We start from the raw sequence: 19,309 nt of genomic DNA, 5'->3' as shown, positions 1-19,309 counted from the left end.
GTGGCTGATAATCCTTACAGTGGAAATATTTTTTGTTTCTTTATCAAGAAGGAAGCTTCCTTGTTTTAATTATGAAGTAAAGATTTTGTCTTCATCCTCTTGGTAACAATCCCTTTTGAAGGGAAGGTTATCTTGAACCTGTTCTTCAGGAGGCTGAACAGGCAAAAAGAAGTTGGATTACTCTGATATCTACATGTACTTTTTATTTGTTTTCAACATCAGTCTTTTGAAGAGTGATTGAAAAATGAATACTTTTAAAATAACATGCAACCTGTATTTCATGTCCTACCAGAATAAGTTCAAGTTGAATGAGTTTTGAAAGGAAATGTTTTTGCCCATGAATTCTAATATTAAAACTATATCTGGAGGCTAGGAGAATGGATTGATAATCCTCATGTCTTGTATTGTAGTGTTGTACATTAATTTTTCAGAACAGTTGAATCACCTTTGCCAGTTCTGCTTGTTGTTGGATAATCTTTCTAGAAAATTATTATGGTTATGATGCTGTTTGAACTTACTTTTTACTGGTTTAGAATTAAACTGAGTTAACAAAACAGAAATGAGAAAGGTGATTTCAGTAGTTAAATGAACCCAGTTGTATGGTGTATATGGTAGGTCTGCCAAATTTAAATGTAACATAAAAAGAGCTAATAATATTCATGGAGGTCCAGTCTTTTTTGGGTGAGCTATTACTTAATAAACATTGTTGGTATTGCAAGACTTCAGAATTCTTGTTTTCTGTAGAAACACTTGTATCTTATGTGCTTTCATTCCTAACATTGATCTTTGTATTAATTATTTTCCTAGAAAATTGAATTCTTAACATCCAAAAGCCTGGAGCAGCAGAGAGACAGTTTTTACAATGAGGAGAAATTATCTGCTAGGTAAGTTAAGTGCCAATGTCTGGCAACAAACTGTGATCTTTTCAGTTAGGGAAAACACCTGTGAGTTGTAATCCTGAGATGGTTATGTAAATTGGATAAGTCACTGTGGTAGGTGGTTTAGAGATGGTAGACATTAGAACAGGGGCAAAAAGGAGCATTTGTGACCTATACATGTAATTTTCATGCTGAGCAGTGATGAAACTCTACACTTAATCCTACTTTTTTTACGCAGCACATTATGCTACGTGTGTTTAGATCTTCTTGTTGTTTTCTAGTGTGATGCCTTGTCAAGCTGCTTGGTATTTCAGGTAGATTTGAAGTGACAGTTCATCATAATAACTTATATGTGGCTAATTTTTTTTTGTAAATTTTACATAAAAATGTGTAGAAAGTGGTAAAGGTAACCTTCTGCTCTGTGTTTGATGACAACCTGAGTACTGAATTATTTACCAAGGCTTTATATTTCACATCTACTATTTGAGGGATCATTTTACACTGTAATATTGTTACTGCATAAGAAAAGCTGTGTTCAGCAGTCTTGGTGACCTCTGAAAAGGATAACTTGCATGGGAGTTTAAAATATGGTTGACAATTTACCAGAATCTCCCTGACTGTTTTTATTTGTGAAACCTACAGAATATTCTATTCTTTGTTTTGAAGCTATGTGGCATTTAGATATTGGGGGGAAGATATCATTAGAAGTATTTTCCATCTTGGTTTGCTTATCCACAATGTGGAAATTCCCAAAATAGTCAGAGAAATGTAACTAAAACATAACTTCTTTTGAACTTTGTGTTTTGAAACAATCTTTTCAGGTTTGGGTTGTTTGTTTTTTTTTTTTCCCAAAGAGATCATTAGAGGTTTGCTCAGCAATGAAATTCTGGGGGCTTTTTATGCCTTGCTTGGCACTGGGAATACCTAAAGTGTTTGAATAATCTGTCAGCATTTATATTTGTGAATATAATTAACAGGAGTTTGTTAATTGTTGGTTGCAGCTTTTGCTGCACTTTGTTCTTGATAACAAAATCATTATGTTGAAGGTCAGTTGGTCATTACTTTCAGGTAAATGATTAAGGACTAGAAAACCTCACTTCTTGCAAAACAAGATGAAGGAAAATCAGTCCTGATATATTTGGAAGTATATTTAACTTCAGCTGCCATATTATATCAATATCATTATCTCATTTTCAAAAACTTTTAGTATTACTAAGGACATCTAAATAAAACTGCTAATAATTTCCTCTTTATATTAGGCTTTCCTTTGAAATTTTCTTTTTAGTAAGTCAAGCGTGAATATTATATATGGTATGATTGTTGACTTTTTATTAACTTTTTTTCTTCTTTCTGTTTAGATGTTCAAACTTCTGATTTGCCAGATACTAATGAAGAAGAAAACTGATTAATATAGTTTTGGTAGTTTGTTGGATTTTTTTTTATTATTTTTTTTTCATTATCCACTGTTGGGAGATTTGAGGAAAATTTCAAGGAATGGAGTTAGCTCACAGTTTACTACTTAATGAAGAGGCATATAACCAGCTTGGTGAATTTCAAAAAGCAGAGTTCATTTTTGAATGGTTACAGTTTCTGGAAAAACTTTTACCAGTGACTAGCAGAGTAAGTGTAACGAGACTTGAGAAGAAAAGCCTGTCTTTCTGTTATTTTGTGTAAATCAAAGAGCAGTATGTAATGTTATTTGCCTCATGTCTTGTATGTACAAGGAGTAAAAGTATATTCAGTGTTAGCAGCAGGTTTCTAAATGTTCTAAGTTCTTGGTCACAGCCCTTCTAGTGACAGAGCCACTTGTCCAATGAAAGGAATTTTAATTATTTTTTAACTCCTATTATTACTGCAAGATTTTGCAGCCCCATTATGAAGAATGTCAGTAATGCTTCCATCTAGTGTTGCACAATTATTTAATGCTTCTCTACCAAGCAGGAATGTAACATCTTTCTCTTTGTTGTTTTTATAAAATTTTCCTAGTCAAATGATAGAAGATCTGTTTCCAGACAACTCTCCAATTGTTTGATTCACTGTTTGGTATTATATTATTATATAATAACTAGGTTATGTAGACATGTTTTGAGCTATTTAAGTGTTGTTATTTGTGATGAAAATACGTAAATGAAAAACGGTGCCAGGTTCTTTTTTCGTAAGGGTACTAAAAAAAATTATATAAGACTGGATAATTGTTTTAAGGGAAGTTCTTTTCTAATGCTCAAGTTGAAACTCAGCTTCTTCCTCAAAGTTCTTCTTTGCTACTAAATTTACTATATATCTATGAATTCTTTTATTTTAATGCAGACATAAAAAAAGAAAGAAAAGGCAGCTGTGTTTGAGAAAGGTTTAAGTATAGACATGCCACAGGGAAAATACACTCGAAATGCTACTAGCAATGATTGTGCTCTGAAAAAATAGTTGGGTTTTTTTAAGAAGAATGAAATAGTCAGATCATTGAAAAGTCTTTTCATTAAGTATAAAAATGCAATAAAATGTTCATTTGTAGCTCAGAATGTCATTGTAAGAATAGTAATAATGAAAAGTAAAGATAGTTACAGATAATTAATGTAAATTAACTTTTAAATTTAACTGACCTTTAACTGGTTACTGATTTTATTTCCAGGCTGATATAAGGGAAAACCAGAAGAAACTGGTTGAACAATTGACTTCTTTATTAAACAATTCACCAGGACCTCCTACCAGACGGCTTCTTGCCAAGAATTTAGCTGTACTTTATAGCACTGGAGACACTTTTTCTGTTTACCAAACAATTGACAAATGCAATGAACTCATTCGGAGTAAAGATGACTCACCAAGTTATCTGCCTACAAAACTGTAAGTGTGTTTTTAGCCTCAAGCTTCAAATCCTGTAATAACAACACAGGTTTAAATGGTGAGATGCATCTGAGTTCACTGCCACAAAATACTTAATAAAGCAAAGATTGTGCTGGTAGTCCATGTTGTATATGTGCATTGGGAACCAAAAGAGTAGAAGAAGCTCCAGCCAGACAATTGAAAATCAGGCCAGGGAGAATACCAACAATGGATAACAGAGTTAAGAGAAAGCCTTGTTCAAAAACAAGGAAAAGGTAATAATAGTGCTGAGAAGAGCAGTAGAACAGACAAGTAAAACTCCAGGTATAAGAGACAGTTGCTGAGTACATTTCTTAATTCAGCTGGGAAATTGGATATAGTAAAAAACACCTGAAATATTTGTAACTAAATACTGAAAACCTAGGCAGCAGAGCAGTGAAACATGAACTGTTATTTCAGAATGTGAAGCCAAATCTTTATGTGCAGAGATGTTATGAATAATCTTCATTCCTGAAATTATGCACAATTCTCATTATAGTGAAGCAAATTAAAGGTAAAGGTAGTCAAGATGAGATAGTAAAATATCCATGTGCATTAATGATACGGTCTTGAAAGCAGAGCAGGATGTCTCTTCCTCCTTTACTTCACATGCTAAAACTGTTTCTGGCAACACAAGAAAAGATGCCTGAAAACAGATTTTGTGAGGAGTCAGTTGTATTTTCTAATACTAGTTTTTTGTTTCCTTCTTGTTCCAGTTGACCTCTTGTGCAGTCTTTTTACTTAAGAATAAATTTGGTGTAAAGGGTCTTAGTCTTGCAAAGTAAATTACTGCTTTACTACATTCGTAACAATGATACGCATTAACTTTAGAGTTGAGGTGTAATATGGGACAGAGTTCTGCAGGGCTTCCTGCTTCAGCTCTGATGTGCCACACTGGAGGAAGTGGGATGATGTCAGCACAGCAAGGAGGGTTGGGGGAGGCTGTTGGCAGTAATGCAGAAATGGGAGATAACCAAAGCCAGAATGCAGGGTAGCAGCTGGGGGAGAGAAAGAGAGGTGGCAGTGCACAGAATGTTCCTGGGTATGTAAGCAGTGGTAAGGAGAGGAAAAAAGAGGTAGAGAAAAAGGTAATTGTGAAATATGATTTTCTTCAATAAAGTTTTGGTTAAGGGGTTTCTGGTAGAACTGACACAGATACAATAGACTACAGAAAATAATTGGAACTACAGAACTGTGTATTGAGTAAAATCTTTCATCCTAGGCTGCAAATATATGAAATAGTTGGTGTTCAGTGTAGAAAAACTGCTTGTTTTGTTTTGTTTTGATCTTGATTAAAATGTTGTCTTTGCCATCTGTCCATATTTAGCATGCATGTTCATGTTGTCTCGTAGCAACACTTCATCATCCGTGTTCACAATATGTTGATACACCTGGGAATTCCTTTAAATACAGATTCCAGTGAATTGGTCCCTTATCTCATAGATTATCACTTTTCTTCTTTCATATAAGTGGAAGATGAAAATGCTTTAGGCAAGCATTTTAAACACAACCTTAGTTAGGTGCTCATCTGCTGCTAAAACTCATTGTGATGTGAATGCTCTATCAAATCAGTTAAAGAGGTCATGCAGCATCAATGCAGCTTATTGCTTTATTAAGGAGAGTACCTGTGACCATCAGATGCTCAATTTAGAAGGGAAATTGGAAAATTGTCATTTTATGCCAAGGCACATAATGAAAAAAATGTAAATCCAAATTGTTGATGTGTACTGATTTGGATAAAAGCAGTAACAAAAGCAGTAACAAAACCAGGATTTTTGATGAAAGTAATATTGTGGTATGATAATAGATAAAGGATACTAGGTTTTTATTACTGTGCATTTAGGGAATTACTGTAAATATTAAATGTATTTTTTTAATTAAGAATATATTCAGTGTGAGAATTTAAAATTAAATATGTGGAACTTGTATTCATTTGGGGAATAAGCAAAATGTTGTTCTGTGGAAGGGGATGCTGAGCAATGTCTGCATATTTAAGTAGGTCTGGAAAAGATCTGAAAGCTGATTAAACATATAATTCTTTTTCTCTTTGCATTCAAGAAATTAATTGGTTTAGTTATAGATCTGTCAATACAAAACCAAAGTGTTTTCATTAACTAATTATTCAAAGGAAAATGCTCTTTCATTAGGCACCTCTTTCTTGATTTCTTTTTTTTTTCCCTAAATATTAGCATTTTTTTGCCTTTGCCTAAAGGAAAGGCCAATGAGCACACAGAGTCCAGTTATCAGGTATTTCACCTGAATATTAAATTCAGAATCTGTCTGCAGTGAAAAAAGTACATGGGTTTATAGTCTTGTTTCCTTCAAGGTATTTCCTGTATTGTGATACATAAAATACGGCAGAATTATAATTACTAGACCATTTGCAGGCTACTGTCAACCATCAAGTTGTAAATAAACCTGTCCCTGACTACTTCTGGCAGCATCTGCTGCAGCATGACACAGAGCGTGCTTAGTAAAAAATGAATGTTAAGGTTTAAAGGTGGATATGAAAATTGAATTCCTCTTGTAAAATGTACTGGAAGATTGTATTATCTGAATTCTTGTATTACCCAAGTTACTTTAGTAACTCTTGTATCTGCATTTCTTTGAGAGGGTATGTGCCACATACAGACCATTTTTTTTTTTCCCTTTTGATGACCCACTTACATTTTTGGGACATTCTGATCACTTATTTTGCTGTTTGCACATTGATTACTTCAGTTGTCTTAATCCCTTTCATCTCTTACTGCATCCATTTTCACGCGTCTTTGGATTTGCTTTTGTTTTAGTGCTGCGGTGGTATGCTTGGGCTATTTATACAAAAAATTGGGAAGAATTTTGGGAAACAGTTTTACTGACACCGTTGGGAATGTGCTTAAAGCAATGAAGAATGCAGAGGTATTGGAACAGCATGTTTAAAAAATGACTGGAAAAATAAAAGGATTTTTACTGTTGGTAGCTGGACCAATGAATAAGAGAAAATGCATGATGCCAAAATAAAAAAAAAAAAAGTTGTGAAAAGTCAGATAAAAATCAGTGTCTAAATTCTAAAGAGGTACTGAAGTTAATGGATTATGACTACAAAAGGATGGAGCACAGCTTTTCTTTGTCTGATTTCATGAAAGTAATTGATACATTTTCTAATCTAATTGCATTATTAATGAAAACATTTTTTTCTCTACCTCATACTTTATGTTTTGGGGTTTATACTTGTAATTATTGCTTTTCAATAGAACACAAAATTACTATTTTCATTTGCTTGTAGAGTTTTGGGCCAAGTTATCTGCTTTAACTTATTTCAGTATAACTAGATCTCTAAAAGACCCAGCCATTTTTTACCTATTTCAGTAGTTGGTGTTTTGTATTTCCAAAGAGCTTAGGGTTACAAAACTTTAACAATTCTCTTTTTCATTTTTCAGTCTCAAGGACGTTATGAAATCATGCTTAGTTTACAAAATATATTAAATGGTTTAGGAGCTGCTGCTATCCCCTGCCATAGGGATATTTACAAAGCTGCCCGATCGTGTTTGACAGATCGATCCATGGCTGTCCGCTGTGCTGCTGCGAAGGTAAACTGCTCCAAGAGCTGTTTGAAGTAGCTCCCTAAAACATAAAATTCTGTTCTAATGATTAATGAACGCAGAAGTAAAAATATTGTTTGCTTACCTGTGTTTCTTTGATATTAACTTAGCAGAAAAAAAATCAAGTAATTTTAGTATGAAGTAAGGTGCTTCTCTTTGTTAGGGAGAAATCAGTGTATTATGTAGCAAACTAAAATTTTTACTGAGTGCTTTTCCATGTCAAAACACTTTTATTTCCCTTTTTTTGTCTAGTGTCTTCTCGAACTTCAGAATGAAGCAGTATTTATGTGGAGTACAGACCTGGATAGCGTTGTTACCTTATGTTTTAAATCCTTTGAAGGTTCCAATTATGATGTACGATTAGAGGTTTCAAAACTTCTAGGCACAATATTGGCTAGAGCTCTAACATCTAAGCAGATAACAGGTAACATATGTGCTTTCTTTGCTGATTCCTCATCTGTAAAAATCTGTCAGATGGTAAGAAATTTTCTAGTTCTGCTGAAGCCTGAAGTAAAATCACATTGTAAGCTTCTTCCGACTGTTCATATCTCTGGTTTGGTCTTTTTTCTTGTGAAGTGCTGTGCTTTTGGTTCTATCTATCTATCTATCTATCTATCTATCTGTCTATCTATCTATCTATCTATCTTTATAAAATAACAGACAATGGAAAGTAGTAAAACTTTTTCTCTGCTATGAGATTGTTGTTGTATGGAGAGAAATTAGTAACTTCAGGAATTTAAGAGCAAGATTAATTTAAGCAGTTTAGAAATAACTAAGATCTGAGGCAGTCTCTCTGTCAAACTAAAAAGTTAAGGATACCTTCCAAGTTGTTTTTCTGCAGTAATTGATGCAACATCTGGATTGTTGGTGGATAGCAGTATAAATATGATCAGAAGCAGAAATCAGCAGGCAGTTTTGTTCACACAACAGCCATGTAACGTTTTTTTTCTGACAGACAGTACTTAACTGAAGCATCCTGGCACAAAGATACCATGTCCAATACTTCGTGTGATTCAGACTGAGTGGTTTTAGTCTTAGAAGCCCCAAGCTAAATATCTGACTGTAATCTAAGCAGATTATGCAGGATGCAGGATAGGTGTGATTCAGACTGAGTGTTCTGTTTTTAATGGCAACAGAGAAGACCTTCAGTGCAGCAACCAGCAAATGACAAAATGATGTGCCTTTAAGCCCACCTTCCAAAGTACTTGAGGCTGTGTATTTGCATTGTAGACTCTGAAGTCTTTGTTTACAATGTGTTTCCCCCAGAAGTTTTGGGAGAGATTTACTATGTTACAGGAAAAAAGATCACTTATCTTTTCTCAATAAAATAAAAAAATTCATATTCTGATCTCCTTATAGACTCATTAGTTTCCTTTAATATATGTAAGCAATGTACTTGATATTTCTTAGGCTCTAAGATAAGGTTATATAAGAAGCTTATAAATTATTTGGTTGGCTATATCAAGGAGTTTTGTCCTTATTTTAGTTATTTTTAGTTAAAAAGAAGTCAGAGCTAAGTGGGGCAGAAGCTATATGGGGACTAGAAGGGACTGGGGGGATAGGTGAAGGGAGCAGTACATGAAGAAATTTGTAGTCCTGAAATTTGTGCATTGTGTCTGATAAACTGCTGATGTGGAGGGGGTTTTGTTTAATTTTTTCTTCTAGACATCTTTATCAAAAAATCCTGTCATTCCTGTTCTCATTTGTATCCTTGATAGAGAATGAAAAATGCAGTGAAAATTTTAGGTCAGTTTGCACAGTGTGCTGTTATCGTGCTAAGTTTACATGTTCTTGTCCCAGCATGTATTTTAAATGAACTTTCTATCAAGAAATAAGGCATTGGAATAGGAATTGGGGATGGATGATTTTCCTAAACTACTGCAAGTGTATTTTATTTTTTCCTCTTTTTTAGAGAACTGTCTTAATGCTCAGGTAACTTGATATTTTTTGTAAGAGACCCTATAGCTGTGCCCTTACATGGCTAAGTGTAGCAGAGAGGGATCTGCCTGAGGTTTGGAATAGAGGTTGTCTTTGCTTGTAAGCTGGACTATGTAAGAACCAGGGCTTTCATGAAGCTCTGGGTGGTAGGAATAGACCTTACCAACCTTTTTGCAGAGGAAGCATAGATGGTAAATAACTGAGGGAGGATAAATGTAAGTATGCGTATTAAGTAATGGTTTAAACTACTTAAAGGTAGTTAAAATAGAAAACCTTAGGAAATATTGTGCTTTGCTGGAGCAATGAGAGCTAAAATGTCCTAGTTTCTGTTGTGAAGTTATGCTCAAACAGTATTTGGATTTGATTGTGCTACTGAGTTTGTGCAAATTATTTTTACTATAATTAAGAGAGTTGAAACTGTTTCTAAAATGTAGCAAGATTTTTGAACTATTCCTCTAAAGATGTGCATCTATTCTTAGCCTCTACCAAGCAAAACTTCCGCAGAATCTCTTTGGAAGATGTGATGGAGCTATTGGGAACTGGATTTCTGCGTGGAAGTTGTGGATTTCTACGAGCCAGTGGTGATATGTTGAAAGGGACCAGTTCAGTCAGCAGAGATGTTAGAGTTGGAGTCACACAGGTTTGGATTACCTCAGTTATGATTTTCTGAGATTGCTAAACATTTGTATAATTGTTTTTCTCTGTGTGTATCTCTTTTTTTGTCCTTTTTTTTGTATTTGTCATGAGATGTATATATTTGAAAATAAGGATTTACATCTTGAGTCAGGCTAGAAAGAAAGGAAAAAAAGATTTCTGATGTTGCTTATTGTTTACCCAAGAGTTTGACATTTTAAAAATTAAAACTTCACATGATATGAATTTCAGATGACTGATATAAATAACTTCTTCAACTTTTTAATTTAAAACTGATTTCTTAACAGTTGAAAATTAAAGGGAGAAGTTACAAGAAATGTTTGAACTTGAAATAGTTTCCTTCTGTGTAGGGAATTCCCAGTCTAGTTCTGAAGGGATGGTTCTGCTTTGAGTAAGTGCATGAGAAGTAAGGAAAACAGAATTTAGTGGAAAAAGCCCAGCATCTGTTTTGCTGTGTTCCAGGATGCTCAAAGCATAGAATCTTGTAAACTGAACAAGGCTGAAGGCAGACCATGTAGTGCCTACTGGTAAAAACAGTATAAATTTTTCAGATAATATCAGGTTGGCTTAATCCTGTAAATCTTATCTTAAATGTAAACATGCTGAATTGTACATATTCAAATGTGAAACCTGTGAATCAAGACTAAAGGTAATGAGCATTTATGTATCAAATAGCTGTGATTATTTTAGTCTGTTACAGTCCCACACCTCTGTGATAACCACCTTTGCCAGTAGGGCAGTTTGTCAGTACATTACAACTTCTGTGCAAAAGATCATTAAATTAGCTTGAATTACTGATACAAGCTGCCAGATTTTGCAGTGAAACAGCTACAAGGTGCTACAAATTCTCTTCTGTGCTCAGGTCATGCTGAGTGGAAGCATAACTTTTGGCAGAGAGAGCAGAAAAGCTGGGGAATAATAATACCTTGACAGTTATACGCCTAGAAATTGTATGCCAGGGATTTCTAGGGTGTTCTATATACATGACAGTTTTATTGGTTTTCCAGGAATATATCAGATATCTCAATTCAATGTTTTGACAATAGTTTTTGGAAGTTGCTCCTTTTTCAAGAATATCTATGTTAACACAGTAGTACCTGTGCTAGATGGTACACTCAAACTGTACCAGAACAGTTTAAATAGTGCGATGTCTCTACAAAAAAAAAGCTTGAAAAGTTGTGAATTTATCGGTAGTTGTGAGTAGAAAACGCTTGCAGATATAAAATGTATTAATTAGTGAGTTGCAGCTTATTATGAATATAAAAATAAGAAAGGCTCTGAGATTACTTCTTACATATGGAAGATTTTATATTTGTTCATGCCAGGTTCAAGACAGAGTTTAAAATTAAGCCAAGGCAGTATCACTCTTCACAAGTCTTTATCCTGTTAAATTCGTCAGGTTTCAAATCTATAAAACCAGGGTAATGTACTGATGCATGATGAGGCTAAAGTAGTGTTTGTCAAGACCAGTAAGGTGCTAGCAGGATCTAATAGTACAATTATTTTGTCTACAGTAGTGCCCTTTCTTGTACGTGAGTAATTTTGTTGTTAATGTTAGACACAAGATAAAGTATGTTTGAGGCAAATACAGAAATGGATTGATATAAGCAGTAGTTGTGAACTACTAATGAGGAATTCTGTGTGTTCATTTGCATATTCTCATTTTTTGTAATTTGTTTGCTTGATCTATTCCTTAAAAAATCCAACATATGCACATAGAAGGCAGTTGTAGGGGAGCTTATTATGTGGCAAAATAAATGGTCTTGTAGTGATTAGATTTGTAAAGTGATTCTGCATTCCTTCTCTGTGTGGTGACAAACATAGTCTTTTTATGGTACCGCCATTGCAAGGCAAGCTATTAAAATTCATTGTAGAAGAGTGCTTGGGGGCTGCAAATATTTCCTGATTCAGACCCTTTAATAACCAAATTTTCTCTGGGTTATGGGTTATAGTTTTGTAACATAGTAGTTCTTAAAATGCATTCATACATTAAATTTGGGCTTCATGTGCAGAATGTTAAATAGCTGGAAGCTGTTGTTCAGTGAGACCAAACACAATGTTTTACATAACAAGTGCCTGTGCAGGGTAAACTGCCATTTCTCACACTCTGCAATGAGATGAGATGGGCAAGCAGCTTGAAATAACTTACAGTCAAAGCAGGCTGCAATATTACTAGTGCAGAATCACAGAATATGCTGAGTTGGAAGGGACCCATACCAATTTTGATAGTAATTTAAATTATTTTTAAAAATTAAAATAATATATAGATATAAAAAATTGCAGATACCTTATAGGGAAAACATATGTGATTTATGGATGCAGAAATGTATAAATCATTTCAATTTAGTGTTCTAATTGTGGCAATGTGAAAATTTAAAAAAATAAGCATGTAGGATAGTTAGCAGTGAATTTCTGGATATTTTGCTCTAAAATATGTTTATTTTCCAATCTCTCTCAGGCATACGTGGTATTTGTCTCTACATTAGGAGCACAATGGCTTGAAAGGAACTTCTCTGCCTTCCTAGCCCATATTCTACATCTTGTGTCTCAGTCTCACCCTAAGGCTATTCAGAGTCCCGTGGATGCTATCGGCTGTCGCCGCTGTGTCTCATTCATCCTTCGAGCTACAGTAGGAGGCCTGCTTGGGGAAAAGGCTCAGATTGCAGCTGCCAAGGAGATTTGTCAGGCCATCTGGAAACTGAAGAAAGTTGTAGGTATGGGTCTAACAAGATTATCCGTTTGTGCCTCTGCTTTTCCTTTTTTAAGTGATTGTCCAACTACCTATTCCAGAATCTGCAGAAATAGAATATGTAGTGCTGCTTTATTACCATGATAATGTAGAGGGCTTTTGATGGGCTGCTTTGTTTTTAGCTGGGGCTGGTTATTTGCTTGTGTGTGTCTTTGTTTTCGTACGTGTGTACCCACACAAGTATTTAAAGATCTTTTAACACTCCATTCCTGGCAAATGTAATTTTAACCACTAACAAATGAAATAAATGCAGTAATAACATACAGATAGTATTGTAAAGTAAGTTTAGGTTGGCAGATAATGCATGTCTAGTCAGATCCTGCCTTCCTGTTCAGAGCAGTTGACACTACTAAAGGTTCAAAAAAGAAGCATTTGTTCCTAAATGACAAATGAGCATTTCTTTTGGAGAAAACAGATATCTTGCATGATAAGATCTTGTACATTGCTTCCAGAAAAAGCCTCCGATCTTCCACCATTGTCCTTCTGGAGGAGAAGAAAGAATCCTGGACATAACCTGTTGTCTTCTGGTGTAGAGCTGCATGTTGTATCTGATTTAAATATGTAAATGTTTTGTTGTCTAAACAGACATAATTATTTGTGTCTCAAAAGATAAACTTTCAAAAAAATAATACTTTTCCCTCCCTCTTCATTCCACATCTCTGCCTTCTCTCTCGTTGCTCTTGCAAAATTTCATTCTTTTCTTCCTTTTCTTTTTTTTCATATGATGCAGTAAAATCTGGGAAGTTACACTGAAGTTTGTCTTCAAGTTACTTTTGGTAGGGCAGATGATAGGACTCTTCTTGCTAGCTACTGTTCTCCATCATGTAAAGATAAGCAATTTAATAAATTTTCCATTTATCCACACTCTTACCCTCACAGATGTTACTACAGCATCCTTTCAGTAAAAGAAATATACTTGTCTCAGTGAAGGTAACCCTTTATGAAAACAGTAATAAAAATGGTAATGGTTAAAGCTCATTTAGTAATATAAACAACTTATCTTGGCAAAAGGCTTTCTCCCATCTGGTTTTGGTAATGATTTCATGGCGATTTTCTTGTACTGTGTTATCAGATGCTGCAATGAGTGACGGTAACTTGGAAACAAAAATTAATACAACAGATGTAACAGCAAGTCAGCATGTGCTTGTGTGTGCACTTCAGGAACTTGGAAGTCTCATTCATGGCTTAGGAACTACAGCAGCACCATTACTGCAAGACTCCAGTACAGGTACAAGCTCTGAATTATTTTGTGAGCCAAAGTAAAAATTAAATTTATATTCATTTGTTCACTGTGATCTTCTTTGATTTCTTACGGCTATTCTTCTGGTGCTCAGTCTCCTAACCAAGATCCTCCATAGTTCTTGTATTATTTTCTGTTTTATTCCAATAAACTTAAAAAAAAAAAGGGGGGAGGAGGGAAAGTTGACTGCCTTGCATGCTGTAGGAAGATTTCCAATATTGCCTAGAAAGTTCTGTATCTTTCCTAACCTGTACAAGTATGTCAATTAAAAAAAAAATTGTCTGTCTTTATCAAATTTTACTTCATTAAGGGTTGTATTTAAGGTCCAACACTTCATAATGTTTATAATAAAACAGTTAAATTGAGATGGGTACCTTTATTGTTCTCATTTAGCTGCATCCATGACATGGATCCTTACAGAAGCTTACAGCTATTTTCTATGCATTTTGGGGGATAACTGTGCAATATGTTAGGTTTCCTCCATAGTCCTACTTTTCATCCAGGATAGATTTTTCTAAGAAGAACTTAATTACTTCAATTTGTTACAATTACTTAAAAATAAAAAACAATAGTACTTTTTCAAGAGAAATATAGAAATTGGATTGTGTTATGTTTGCCAGTCCAGCATATACATTTTTGCTTCTTTGACAATCTGTTTGCCTCTTTCTTAAGTGTGTTTATTCTTTTGATTTTTCAGGCGTTCTGGAAGCAGTAATTTCTGTCATTCTTCATCCCAGCGTTTCAGTTAGACTGACAGCAGCTTGGTGTTTGCGCTGTATTGCGGTGGCACTGCCCTCTTACGTGTCCCTGCTGTTGGATCGTTGCATTGAACGACTCAGCACATTGAAACCCTGCCCAGAAGCAGTAACTGGCTATAGTTTTGCTGTCGCCGCTTTGCTGGGTGCAGTAAAACATTGTCCTTTAGGAATTCCACATGGAAAAGGGAAGGTATGGTCTGAATACTTTACACATAGGCTGTTATATTTTTTTGCAGTGGTATTTGCATGTTTTCTTTGAGACATGATCACAATACCCAGTGATACTGATGAGATACTTTGGTTCCTCGAGAAGAGGACTTTGAAGCATACCATGACCCAAATAAACATGTGTTTTTCTCACATGTGTCAGGAGCAGAAATTCCTGTTTCTTGGGAATGACTTTCAAGTGTACAGCTTAGTCAGTGCTTACAGCAATGACTACAATTACTATCTTGAAAATCTTTGGTCAAGTCCAACAAATGCACACTTTAATTTAGTTATACAGAATATAACAGAAATCAGCTTCTTGCATTAACTCAGTCTAAGATGCCAATCTCCTCACTAGTGCAGCTGTAGAAATAAAGGCTGGGGGAAGGAACTGTTTCCATCTTAATGGAAACTTTATCCACTGAGTTACTCATGTTTGGAAAACCATGGTGGATCACAAATATCAGCAGTACATGCTGATTTTTTGTATAATGTAGAAACTTGCATTCTTTCTTCTGAAAATAACTATTTCAGTGTCAGTGGATGGTAAGAACTTTCTGGACGTTCAGAGTCCTGACTCATGAACTTTTCCTTGTGATTGCTGAAAGATCATGTGGAGAGAACAAAATGAATGTAATTTGCCCACTTCAATAGATGAGAAGTGCCATTCAAATACTATGCACCTAAGCAGAGCTGAATTTTCTGTTTAACAGGGAAACGTAATTCTTAACAAAGATTTCTTTTAGTGGAATATAATAGGATGAAATTGGGCTAGGGAGGAGGTATGGGAGGGCACAAAAAATATGGGAGGAACACTGTATTCTGTACTAAGTTGTCAGGGGGAAGAACAGAACAGTTGACAAAAGCCCTTTTCTGCTCTCTCCTAGGAACACTGCCAGATTCCAGACTAGCTCCTCTTCTGAGGAGTGGAAAGAGAGCAGTTTTGAGAAGGAAATATCAAACATAGACAATAGTGATGTGTAGAGAAGTTGTTTTATATTAATGGATTATCCTTTGAGAGGGCAATTAGAGTTGCAGGTGGAATGTAAAGAAAATAAAATCAGTGACTTTATGTATATTTAATATTCAGTCCTATTGCTTATAATTAAGTTCTAAAAAAATTTTCAGAATAAGGTATTCCTCCTAGTATGTGGAGAAAAATTGTCAGAAATCATTAAATTACATCCTTTGTAGCATGTATGCTTTACAGGTAGTTTAAGTATACTAAGTTTTTAGTGATTTTTAGGAATAAAATTTTTAAAAGGTACTGTTTTATTTTAGAATCAAATGTGTTAACTCTATCAGGAATCTATACAAATAGAGATTTGGTATGCATTATGGAATTGGGGAAACTAATACTTTCATATTGGAAAAAAGACTTCAGATGAAGTTTTGGAAGTGTAAACATCTCAAACATTTATGAAACAAACTTGCATGTGCAACCTTTCACAATTTTCAAAATTTAAGTGTGAAAAAATTTATATAATGATATTTTCTATACTGAAGCTTTTTAATGATGCTTTTGATAATGGCACTTCTTACTTGGAATACTGACTCATGAGCAGTTTGTTTTGGAGACTGGACATAATGCACGTAGTAAGATATTTTTTAGTGATATTTATGTGAGAAACATAATTGAAGCCAACTACATGCAGAATACTTATAGCATTTGTAGCCATACTGTGGTAATTGTGCATGGACACAAGGATGTTCTTCCATGTGAGTTGTACCATGTAATGTACCTTTTGGTAACAAGCAGACTCACCTTGCATTTAGCATATAGTGGGCATGTGCAATTATACTGGAGCAGCTAAAATAGGATTAATTCAAACTATACTATTTTAATTTATTTGTCATTTATACCATTTGTTGATTTGAAAAATGGTCAGAGTGAATTATAGACTTTACTCTTAGACAAGGATAAAAAGATAATTATCACTCTCACCCCTTCTTCTGAGCTGTAATTCATAGATGTCATGCACACATTGTGACGTAAACATACTATCAGAACACTTCTATCCTTCCAGTGCAATTTCCTGTGAAAATTATCAGTTATCATTTTACTGTTAATAAAAGAGAGGGTAAAAGCAGCAAAGTAACCTAGTACTCCAGAGAACTGCTGAGGCTGTCCCAGACTAATACTGAAGTTAGGAATTGCAACTTCATGAGCCTGAATTTGTTGCCATAGTATAAGAGGAATATGGCATTCTCCTCTGGGAGCAAGAGAATAGGATTCTCTCAAGCATTACACCAAATAGTATAGAAAAAAAATTGGTAGCTATCAAAATGTGATGCTCTTCTTTTTTACTTTTTTTTTTCTTCTCTTTTACTTTGAAGGTAATCATGACAGTAGCAGAGGATTTGTTGTGTTCTGCTTCTCAGAACAGTCGCATTTCACTGCAGCGAATGCAGGCTGGATGGCTCTTGATAGCTGCTCTCATGACATTAGGTAGTAGCTTTCTACATTTTTTCCTAATCTACATTAAGGTGTTCAGTGTTCTGTCTCTGATTTTTAGTTTGAGATTTTGTCTAATTTACTGCTGCAAAATAATTTAAAAAGCCCCAAATGTTGGAATATTTGGAAAAACTTTCTGAGATAAAAAATGTTATTTCTTTCAAATTTGCTATCAGTTCATTGAGAACAATTTCTGAAAAACAGTGATTGGAGTGGGACTGCTATTAATTAAATGTAGATAATAAATTTCAAAATGAATCTAACCAAATCTCCTAGTGGTGATGAAGAATTTTAAAATATTTGTCGCTGGAAAAATGAGCTAGTCATTTATATTTCCCTTTTGTCACGCATTTGAAATCTTACAGAACTTTCTAAGATGTATTAATGGTCAGATTATTGACTGTGATCAGTAAATTACTAATGAAGAATATATTTTATTTGCTTTGGTCGTATTTTTAATGTTTTCATGTGCTACTGCTGCCCAAAAATTTCCCCTTCTTTTTTTCTTTCTTACATTGTTATACTTAATTAACCTAAAACAAATGTTTGCTTTTCTAAACAGCACTATTGATCCTTGCATCTCTTTTTTGCTGGTCATGCACAGGGTCTGTACTTTGTAGAACAGAGATTGTATTTGTTTTGGTAACACACTAGTAAATGTGTCAATGGGTGTGTAGTTTTATATGAAAATGAAGTATCAAACCAGTAAATATTTGAGAAATTACGTATGAGAAGGCTGGGAAAGTAGCATATGGTTTTGTTCATCCTGCAAAGATTTTGTGAACACAATAAAAAAAAGAAGGAAAGAAAATTTAGTTTTATTAATCCTTGCATTAGCATAACAACTGCCAAAATTTACAGGTCCTGCAGTTGTCCAGCATCATCTACCACGAATGCTGTTACTGTGGAAGTGCATCTTTCCATCATCTCCTAAAGACCTAGAAACAGAGAAAACACGAGGAGATGCATTTACCTGGCAAGTAACACTGGAAGGTCGTGCTGGTGCCCTCTGTGGTAAGCCAGATTTACTGTCTTTCTCTGCATATTTAAAACTGGGCTCTTAGTTAATTTCCCTTTTGAAAGGACAAGGACACTTCATATTGATTTTTTTTCAGTAGATGGTAAGGGTTATATTCAATTCCCAACATACTTGCTTATAGATCAATATTTACATATATGTTTCATTTTTGTGAAAACAAACAAACAAACCGACAAACCAACCAAAACAAAAGCCCTAACAAAAAAATTTAAAAAAACCCCAAGAGTTTTTCCTCTACTTCATCTAATCAGTTGATTTTCAAACAATAAATGATAATCGGGAAGGTTGCTTCCCTTGTTTAGCAAACAAATCACGATGATTGAAGATCCAAAGCAGGGTATGTTCTGTTGTTTACACAGTCTGTTACATTTGGAAAATAGTAGTTCTGTTGCCTAACAGGTAACTCACTATAAGCAAAATAGAATTGTGGGTCATGCAAAAAAGTTTGTGAAAGTGGAAGGACTTGGGTAAAAATTACCATTAGGTAGTTGCAATTCTTAGGCAGGAAAGAGCACTTTGAATGTGGCTGCTCTCTGCTAGGTTGCAATTTTTTTATCATGAAGTACTGTGAATTTAGGTTTCCAGGAAATTGCCCCAGTGATCTTCAAATACTTAACGTGTTTCAGTCTTTTATTCCAGAGTACTAAAGGGTACTTGGCTTTCTGGAAATGTGAATGCTGTTGTAGTAAGCACCCCTCTCTCTCGCTATTAAGATACATCGCAAAGCGTGGAATTCAATAGTAATTTCATTTTAGAAGTACCTAAACAATTAACCTTTAAATATTTTTTCTTTAGAAAATAGGTCTGTTATATGGTATATTCTCTAGATGCTTTTGGAAATTAAACTCAAGTTTAGTTTTCTGTAAATTATACACATATTAATAGGTTCCTAGAGTACAATAATTGAACTAAATTTTAATGGGAAATTAGAAAAGTAAGCGCTAAGTCACTTGA

General features: G+C 34.5%; 1 protein-coding gene across 3 annotated transcripts in view; it reads left to right on the top strand.

Moving 5' to 3' along the window:
* HEATR5A (HEAT repeat containing 5A) overlaps positions 1–19,309 on the top strand; it is a 64,823-nt gene that overhangs the window by 8,256 nt on the left and 37,258 nt on the right. For all 3 annotated transcript variants that reach the window (XM_005520310.3, XM_088057553.1, XM_014249929.2), the window contains exons 2-13: positions 808–884; positions 2,237–2,498; positions 3,505–3,716; positions 6,524–6,632; positions 7,154–7,303; positions 7,568–7,739; positions 9,733–9,893; positions 12,366–12,621; positions 13,729–13,884; positions 14,594–14,844; positions 17,199–17,310; positions 18,178–18,330. In XM_005520310.3, the coding sequence (XP_005520367.2) occupies positions 2,373–2,498; positions 3,505–3,716; positions 6,524–6,632; positions 7,154–7,303; positions 7,568–7,739; positions 9,733–9,893; positions 12,366–12,621; positions 13,729–13,884; positions 14,594–14,844; positions 17,199–17,310; positions 18,178–18,330 (1,858 nt within the window). In that variant the 5' untranslated portion in view covers positions 808–884; positions 2,237–2,372. The remainder of the gene's footprint in view (positions 1–807; positions 885–2,236; positions 2,499–3,504; positions 3,717–6,523; positions 6,633–7,153; positions 7,304–7,567; positions 7,740–9,732; positions 9,894–12,365; positions 12,622–13,728; positions 13,885–14,593; positions 14,845–17,198; positions 17,311–18,177; positions 18,331–19,309) is intronic.

Source organism: Pseudopodoces humilis, chromosome 7 (assembly GCF_049639895.1).
Source record: "Pseudopodoces humilis isolate 2021_Gansu_Grassland_sample_001 chromosome 7, ASM4963989v1, whole genome shotgun sequence".
In the NCBI taxonomy this organism is placed as follows: domain Eukaryota; kingdom Metazoa; phylum Chordata; class Aves; order Passeriformes; family Paridae; genus Pseudopodoces; species Pseudopodoces humilis.
Note: the sequence above shows the minus strand (reverse complement) of the source record. Positions and strands in the feature narration are given on the sequence as shown.